At 39.4% G+C, this 9,536-nt stretch overlaps 2 protein-coding genes across 2 annotated transcripts; both read left to right on the forward strand.

Annotated features, from left to right (window-relative positions):
• LOC104726358 (probable cyclic nucleotide-gated ion channel 5) lies at positions 232–4,297 on the forward strand. The gene is made up of 8 exons (XM_019232920.1): positions 232–491; positions 607–730; positions 935–1,517; positions 1,622–1,834; positions 2,386–2,696; positions 2,798–2,909; positions 2,995–3,231; positions 3,425–4,297. The coding sequence occupies exons 2-8, from the start codon at positions 702–704 to the stop codon at positions 3,824–3,826; spliced, it is 1,887 nt and encodes a 628-aa protein (XP_019088465.1). The 5' UTR covers positions 232–491; positions 607–701; the 3' UTR covers positions 3,827–4,297.
• On the forward strand, positions 4,706–5,621 carry LOC109127684 (26S proteasome non-ATPase regulatory subunit 9-like). The gene is made up of 2 exons (XM_019232930.1): positions 4,706–4,936; positions 5,025–5,621. Exons 1-2 carry the CDS (start codon positions 4,796–4,798, stop codon positions 5,112–5,114), a joined length of 231 nt encoding a protein of 76 aa, XP_019088475.1. The 5' UTR covers positions 4,706–4,795; the 3' UTR covers positions 5,115–5,621.

Raw genomic sequence — 9,536 nt, forward strand, 5'->3', positions numbered from 1 at the left:
AAAAAAAAAAAAAAAAAAAAAAGAAAGTGACTACCAAAAAGTAACTTATAAACTTTATAAGATTTTAAATTTTTTATAAGATATATTTTTAAAAATAGATAAATGAATAAGACATTTTTACAAAAGGATATTTTTTTAAAAAGCACTTATTTTATGTATTCGACCAATAGAGCGCTTAACATCCTATTATCATCAAGGGTAAAAACGTCATTTGGCTCGTTTCCTTCTTCATTGCGTTTTTTCTTGTTTTGTTTTGGTTCGCTTTTGGTAAAGTCGATACCACTTGTCTGCTCTGGTCGCTTTTAATACCCACTTCCATATTTTCTAAATTTGTTCTGAGATTCATTTTCTCCTTTTAAGATTGGTTCAAGCTCTACCTCTGTTAATTTGTTACTATGTATCAGTGACCCCATCTTTCATCAATTTGTTTCCTTTTTTTTTAAAATCCAGTTGGGTTGATGTTGCTCCGCTTGTGGATCATACTGGTCAGAGTAAGTATATCTTCATTTAGCATAATTTGACCACTTATGGCCAAAAGAACATACCTTTAGTTTTACAACTTCACTTGGTTAGTTGGTTATGAGTTCTTATTTTGGGATGATGCAGCTTGCTTAATGATTAGAGTCTGTAAAGCTGTGTTCTTTCTTTGTGGGCTTATTATTCGTTGAAGAATCTTGAGTTCTGGTTCCTTATTAGCTACCATGGCAGGCAAACGAGACAATTTTGTGAGGTAAGTGCATTCATTTGGTTAAATATCGATTTGCATTGAAGCCCTCCAGTGAACATTTCCTATAATATTTCTATAATCCCTTGCAATTTTCTCTTTTGGCAATCTTGTTTTCTGATTTTGTTTTCTGTTGAAACTAGTGTAAATTTTGTTTGAACTATTGCATAACTCCTAATTTCTGAAAGTTGCGTTGTTCTTACTTTGTAGGGTGGATGATTTGGACTCTAGGTTACCATCATCATCTGTAGCCTTCCAACAGAACTATGTTTCCAATTTCAGTGGACAGCTTCACCCTATCCATGGAAGCAATGACACATCAAGATCCTTCAAGAAAGGGATCCAAAAGGGTTCCAAAGGGCTTAAGTCAATCGGCCGTTCACTTGGTTTCGGTGTTTATCGAGCAGTGTTCCCAGAAGACCTTAAAGTATCTGAAAAGAAGATATTTGATCCTCAGGATAAAATCCTTTTGTACTGCAACAAATTATTTGTTGCGTCATGTATTCTTTCAGTGTTCGTGGATCCTTTTTTCTTCTATCTCCCTGTGATTGATGGTGAGTCCATGTGCCTGGGTATTGATAGAAAACTGGCTATCACAGCTAGTACATTGCGGACTTTGATCGATGTGTTTTATCTCGCTCACATGGCTCTCCAGCTCAGGACTGCTTATATTGCACCCTCATCACGGGTCTTTGGTCGAGGTGAACTTGTGATTGATCCTGCACAAATAGCAAAGAGATATTTACAACGTTGGTTTATTATTGACTTCCTCTCAGTACTTCCTGCCCCTCAGGTTGGTGAATATAAGCTTAGGATACTTTCACTATGTGATCAAACATCTCTGTTAAGAGCCTTGCTAGTTCTAGATTTACAGTATTCATTTTTGTGTATGTGCAGATTGTAGTTTGGAGGTTCTTGCAAAGTTCAAATGGGTCGGATGTATTGGCTACAAAGCAGGCCTTGCTTTTCATTGTTTTGGTTCAGTATATACCGCGTTTCCTACGTGTCTTACCCTTGACATCAGAATTGAAAAGGACTGCAGGTGTCTTTGCCGAAACTGCTTGGGCTGGTGCCGCTTATTATCTGCTTTTATATATGCTTGCAAGTCATGTGAGTGTATAGCTTTCTCTCTTTATAACTTACATTGCATTTTTGTTCAATACTTGCCCATTATACCATGAGTTATGAGTGCATAGCTTTCTCTCTTTCTAACTTACATTGCATTTTTGTTCAATACTTGCCCATTATACCATGAGTTATGAGTGCATAGCTTTCTCTCTTTATAACTTACATTGCAGTTTTGTTCAATACTTGCTTATTATACCATGAGTTATGTGACAATGGCACTAAAAGTGCAAAACCAGGAAATAGTTTCATTTCTGTTTCATTGTTGTGAACTTATGTTCAAATATTTAGTCTCATAAGACATGTAAAGGAGCTTATTGAGCTTTCTGGTTAAGTCGTCTCTGCTTACATGTGAATGTAATGTTCTATGCAACCTTTCCTTTTATCTTAGTTGATGTTTCATGGGATCTCATATGTCAAAAATATTATGACGAGCATCTCTGATTGTATTAGCTTATTGAGTTTGTTTTGCTTATGTACTGTTCAGTGACTTGGTAAGTGCTATTTTGATTGAGCCACTGTTTCCTATCTTGCAGATAGTTGGAGCATTTTGGTACCTTTTAGCCTTAGAACGTAACGACACCTGCTGGCAGGAGGCCTGTAATGATGCAGAGAATTGCAGCACCGATTTCTTGTACAGTGGCAATCAAAACATGGACGGCTATGCTGTTTGGAACAAAACTAAGGAACCTGTTCTTCAATCCAACTGTCGGGCTGACCTCGATGATAATAATCCTCCATTTGACTTTGGGATTTATACACAGGCTTTATCGTCTCGAATTGTCTCGTCTCAAGACTTCATCGTCAAATATTGTTACTGTTTGTGGTGGGGCCTTCAGAACTTGAGGTAACCATGTCAACTCCTTTTATTCTGTCACATGTACACTCAAGGTTATGCGTCTATGAGTTTCAGATATTCATATAGTACTTTTCATGGTTGCACCACAGTACACTTGGACAAGGGCTTGAAACCAGTACATACCCAATGGAGATTATATTTTCCATATCCCTCGCCATTTATGGGTTGATCCTCTTTGCTCTTCTCATCGGAAACATGCAGGTGAGTATTTATGGTGCAACCTTAGCTACATTCATGATTGTTAGATATAAGGACAATCTAACAACCATTTTCAATCTTGTGACAGACATATCTCCAATCTCTTACCATCCGGCTCGAAGAAATGAGAGTAAAGAGGCGTGCTTCAGAACAATGGATGCATCACAGAATGTTACCACAAGATCTTAGGGAGCGTGTGAGGCGCTATGACCAGTATAAATGGTTGGAGACACGTGGTGTAGATGAAGAGTATCTCGTTCAGAATCTCCCCAAGGATCTCCGGAGAGATATCAAGCGGCATCTTTGTCTGGCTTTAGTGCGCAGGGTAAGATCTCCCCACTGTTCCTTATTCAAGCTTCTCATGTAGGTCACATAACCCTTTGAACATTTAGGACCCATTGAATAACAGCCGGCTCATAACTAAAATTAGCTCTTGACCCTTGACAACCTAGCTTGGTTCATTATACCGTTTCTTTTGGACTTGCCTAGTAATAATAGTGTTTTTACCATAATATTAGGTTCCATTGTTTGAGAGCATGGATGACAAGCTGCTAGATGCGATATGTATGCGGCTGAAGCCATGCTTGTTCACAGAGAGTACCTACCTAGTGCGGGAAGGAGACCCTGTAGACGAGATGCTATTCACAATACGTGGTCGCCTCGAGAGTGTGACAACAGATGGAGGCAGAAGCGGTTTCTTCAACCGTAGTCTCCTGAAAGAAGGAGAATTCTGCGGTGAAGAGCTTCTGACACGGGCATTGAATCCAAAATCAGGTATAAATCTCCCGTCTTCCACGAGAACCGTGAAAGCTCTAACAGAAGTAGAAGCGTTTGCGCTGACCTCAGAGGAGCTGAAGTTTGTAGCAAGCCAGTTCAGGCACCTACACAGCAGGCAAGTGCAGCACACATTCAGGTTTTAATCACACCAATGGAGGACTTGGGCTGCTTGCTTCATCCAGGCTGCCTGGCGCCGATACTGCAAGAGGAAGAAGATGGAAGCAGCCGAGGCAGAGGCCGAGGCCATGTCCAGCTCAACCACTGGCTCTTCGTACTCAATCGGAGCTGCATTTCTTGTCAGTAAGTTTGCTGCTAATGCACTTCGCACCATTCATAGGAACCGGAACACAAAGATTAGGGATTTGGTCAAGCTGCAGAAGCCCCTGGAGCCTGATTTCACTGATGATTGAGCCGCTTGTAACATGCTTATTTGTAATCTATACGAACCACAATATGATAATGTTTAATCAATCTCACTTCACACCACAAAAACAGAGTAAACTAAACCGATAAACTTGATATAACGTTCAAGGAAAACGCAACATCAACTTCTCATCTACAAGAGTCTCAAGAGAGAAGCTCCAGCAAAAGGATGAGGAACAAGGTCATCAAACCCAGAAAAATAGAAAACAATAATCAGATTTTTGCATAATCATAAGTGATGAGCTAACAGATGCTCTTATATAGAGTTAACAAACGGTGGTGTTCCCTTTCCGTGACGTTGACAATCTTATTCCGTTACGACTCCAGCTGCCTTTTCTCACGTGCTTTAATTCTTCTTCTTATCTTAACCACACGTGCAGACTCCCATTATACTATATCATAATACCAAAATATTGCATTGGCTTTAGAGCTGCTTGTAGTACAAGCCTTGTACTGTCTTGTAACTCTGTAATATATATGAAAAGTGTAAAAGAAACAAAGCTGGCCGTTGGATGATATAAATAGACAGCTAGGATCTTACGCCGCTTAAATAATGGGCCTATTGGGCTTTTCCTAATTAAGCCCAAAATACAATCACGGCGACATGCTCCGTTCCAAACTAACAAAGCTGCGGTTTTAGTGAAAGATCGATCGGACTTGGAGAAGAAGACGCAAGAGGAGAAGAGAAGATGGTTGGCGCGAATCTGAAAGCGGAGACGATGGCTCTAATGGACAAGAGAGCAGCGATGGAGACGGAGATGAACTCTATTGTCCAACGTCTTTGCAATCCCGGCGGTCCTGGTCTCTCCGGCAATCTCATCGACTCTGAGGTACTGTCTCTGTCTCACACTCTTCTTCTGTAGTCTTAACTGAGACATCTTGTTGTTTTGATCCTTTGATTCCGTTTGTTTATGATAGGGATTCCCGCGGGAAGATATTGACATTCCGATGGTGAGAGCTGACCGTCGTCGTTTTGCTGGTGATTTCTCTTTTCTTGTGTTGAATTAGTCTATAGTTAGGGCGAGATTACGATTCCATGGCAGGGCTGAACTTAAAGAACTCTTAGGAAACATAGCAAACTCGTACTGAGCATATATTGTTTTGCTTTTTTCTTGGCTTGAGGCTATTTCATAGTTTTGTGAACGAGATATGAGATTGGAAGGAATCAAGCTTGAGTTTGTATAATTTGAACTTGCCATAGAGTTGATGTGTGTTGATGTCCGTATATTTTATCTTGTTTCCCTTAGTTTATTCACATCTTTTGCATCTTTTGTTATCCATTTAGGCCATTATTGTGTAGTTTTAGGATTGTTCATGCATTAGAGTAGAGTTGCATAGCATTTGCATGTTTTCTTGCATAAACAGGTGATTTTGGAGCCTAAGGATCATGGAAGCAATGCTGGAGAAGAGTGAAGCTATCAATAGGATAAAGCAAAGGAGTTAGAGCTGAAGAAACAAGGTCCGGAGTTCCACTCGACCGCCCACTCGACCGTGTACGGAGAAGGACTCGACCGAGTGGAAGGAACAGAAGAAAAGCCGACTCGACCGGTCACTTGACCGAGCACCTGGTCGAGTTGGCCGAGCCGCCTAGCTATTTTGTCTTTTAGCATTTTTAGGGCTTCCACTCCTTTTACTATAAAAGACCTTGTACCCTGCAGCCACCAAGGAGTCCAGCTTTTTAGATATTCTCAAACCTAGTATTTTACCCTTTTGGGAATTTATGTTTTTTGCACTTTTATTTTCTTAGATCTTGTACCTCTTTTAAAGGAAAAAGAAGAGATTCTTCATATTTGTTGGTTTCATAACTTTCAAAATATTAAAAATTCGAGTTTGATTCTTTCTTCAATATTGTAAATCTCTGTTTTATCTTTCTAATGATGCAAGTTTCGTTATTTTCTGGGTTTTTGACTTTGTTCATTATGTCTTGCATTTGTGAGTAGTTCCTTAGAATCTTGAGGATGGGTTAGGCTAGATTGTGTTTGAGGTTTGTTTGGCTAGATCAAGCTTGATTGTTGTAGATCTCTTCTAGGCTAGATATTCTTAATGCTGATCCTATAACCGAGAAGGTAGGGTTTGATCTCAAGTCTCTTAGCATCACACCAATATCTAAGGAGCATAGATAAGGCTAGATCTAGAGTTTATCATTAGACTTGCTAAGAGATTAGAAGTCTTGTTTGATATTTGACATATTGCTTAATGTTTGCTTGTATAGGTTCTTTGCTTTGTGAGAACAAGTCTAGAAATATATGAGCTTGATTGTTTTTTGCCATGAGAGTGGATTAAACATGTTCTAGGAGATCATTGTCTAGAGATTAGCTCAAGTTGTTTGAGATTTGTTGACCTAGTTAGATGACCTTAATCATTAGTCCAGCCCATGAATCCCTCCTCAAGACCTTCCATGTTTATTGATTTCTTAGCTTAAATCCTGTTGTTTGATCATTGCTTAATTTACTTTTGTCTTGCTCTGTTTTGTTTGCATTGCTCTGTTTTACGTTTTTTTCCAGCTCGACCCTGCACTCGATCGAGTGCTTGCTCGAGTTCATCCCCAAAATTCTTGTTTATGCTTTGCGTTTGTCCTGTCTCATTCCTTGTTTCATTTTAGTTGCATTCACTTAGTATCTTGTTCATTACTTGCCTTGCATTAGTTCATTACTTGCATACTATAGTTTCTATTTCTGTTCTAGTTTCATCATAGCTTTGATTTGTCTGTTCTATTTGCATTTAGTATCCTGTTCTAGTTGCTTTTACATTCTGCATTTTTCAGCATTAGGTTGTTAGTGACAAACACCTTACATATTTGGCTCAACTTAGATACATGTGCATGTCCTGATTGCTTACATCTCACTCAGATTTGGATTGATACCCTTTATACTACAATTGCATAAGGGGAATTGAAACACCCAGCTTTCACCATTGTTCATCATCATCATCACATCATCCATCCATATTCGATTCCATCAACACATAAGAAAGCTAGTTTCAATTTGGCGCCGTTGCCACTTTTGAGTGTTTGTTTGTGACATTTAGGATCCACATAAGTTTAAGATTGAGTTTTGTATCTACTTTGATCATTACTAATCCGAATTCTTCCTCTGCTTGTCTGTCTTGCGTTTCAAGTACCCACTCGACCCTCGACTCGACCACCACTCGACCGAGTGAGTGATCGAGTACTTGATCGTCAGACGCCGGATACAAATAGACTTCTCTTCCCAGTCAACTCGACCACCCACTCGAGCCTGTGCTCGACCGTGCGCCTGTCCGAGTCTGCTCTCGAGTCAGTTGATGCAAACAAGGTCTAAGGGTAAAAACACACTCAAATGGGCAACATCGCCAAATTGGAACACAAATATTCTATGGTGGTAGAATGGATGAATGATGAATGGAATGATGATGAACAAGTGGAGTGCAGGGTGTTTCAATTCCCTTTATGTAGTTGCAGTATAAGAGGTGTCAATCCTAAATGAGTGTTGCAAGCAATCAGGATGTGGATATTGGTCTAAGTCAAGCCAAATATGTAGGATGTTTGTCACTAACAACCTAATGATGAATACAAAATGCAGAGAGTAAAAACTACTAGAACTAGATGCAAAATGTAAATGGAACAGAATGATTATGACAATTATGAAGCTAGAACAGAAATGGAAACTATAGTAATGCAAGTAATGAACTAATGCAATGTTAATAATGAACAGGATACTAAGTGAATGCTACAGAAATGCAACTAAAATGAAACAAGAAATGAGACAGGACAAACACAAATCATAAACGAAAGTTCTGGGGATGAACTCGAGCAAGCACTCGATCGAGTGTAGATCGAGTACAGGGTCGAGCTGGACAAAAACGTAAAACAGAGCAATGCAAACAAAACAGAGCAATACGAAAGCGAATCAAACAATAGAATTTAAGATGAGAAATCAATAAACAAGGAAGGCCTTGAGGAGGGATTCATGGGCTGGACTAATAATTGTGGTTATCTAACTTGGTCAACAAATCTCAAACAACTTGAGCTAATCTCTAGACAATAGTCTCCTAGAACATGTTTAATCCACTCTCATGGCAAAAAACAATCAAGCTCATATATTTCTAGACTTGTTCTCACAAAGCAAAGAACCTATACAAGCAAGCATTAAGCAATATGTCAAATATCAAACAAGACTCCTAATCTCTTAGCAAGCCTAATGATAAACTCTAGATCTAGCCTTATCTATGCTCCTTAGACATTGGTGTGATGCTAAGAGGCTTGAGATCAAACCCTACCCTCTTGGTTATAGGATCAACATTAAGAATATCTAGCCTAGAAGAGATCTACAACAATCAAGCTTGACCAAATCAAACAAACCACAAACTCAATCCAGCCTAACCCATCCTCAAGATCCTAAGCAACTACTCACAATCACACATGATGAACAACAAATTCATAAACCCAGAAAATAACAAAACTTGCATCACTAGAAAGATAAAGCAAAGATCTACAATATTAAAGAAGGAATCAAACTCGAATTCTCAATATTTTGAAAGTTATGAAACCAACAAAATTCAAGAATCTTTTTGTTTTTCTCCTTCAAGGAGGTACAAGATCTAAGAAAATAAAAGTGCAAAAAGTAATAATTCCCAAAAGAGTAAATACTAGGTTTGAGAATATCTACAAAACTGGACTCTTTGGTGGCTGCAGGGTACAAGGCCTTTTATAGTAAAAGGAGTGGAAGCCCTAAAAATGCCAAAAGACAAAATAGCTAGGCGGCTCAACCAACTCGACCAGGTGCTCGGTCGAGTGACCGGTCGAGTTGGCTTTTCTTCTGTTCTTTCCACTCGGTCGAGTCCCTCTTCGCACACGGTCGAGTGTCTGGTCGAGTGGGCAGTCGAGTGGGACTCCGGACCTTGGTTTCTTCAGCCTTAACTCCCTTTCTTTCTCCTCTTGTTTGCTTCACTTCTCCTCAGCATTGCTTCCATACTCCTTAAGCTCCAAAATCACCTGTTTATGCATGAAAAGATGCAAATGCAATGCAACTATACTCCAATGCAAGAATAGTCCTAAAGCTATGCAATAATGGTCAAAATGGATAGCAAAAGATGCAAAAGATGTGAATAAACTAAAGGAAAACAGGATAAAATATATGAACATAAAGGGGCGACTTTTTCTTCGTGTAAGCTCGGATCCTCTGAAGATAAGTCGAGAAACTGAGGGATTTCATCTTCTTCCACAGTTTCCTCGAAATCGAGACCATGTTGTTGAGCAACGTTACAAGATAATCTCCACGAGTAGCAGTTACGAGAGAGGGGAAGACGAACAACAGAGCGATTGGGTTTAGGTTTAGGGTTCGCGTGCCACTGAAGTTTTGAAATTGGAGAAGAAGAAAGGTAAAACGAGCTCATGGTTGAGATTGAAGGAGCATCTGAGAGAGATTGAGTTGAGTGTGTGGAAATGAGAGT

Source organism: Camelina sativa, chromosome 11, assembly GCF_000633955.1.
Source record: "Camelina sativa cultivar DH55 chromosome 11, Cs, whole genome shotgun sequence".
NCBI lineage: Eukaryota > Viridiplantae > Streptophyta > Magnoliopsida > Brassicales > Brassicaceae > Camelina > Camelina sativa.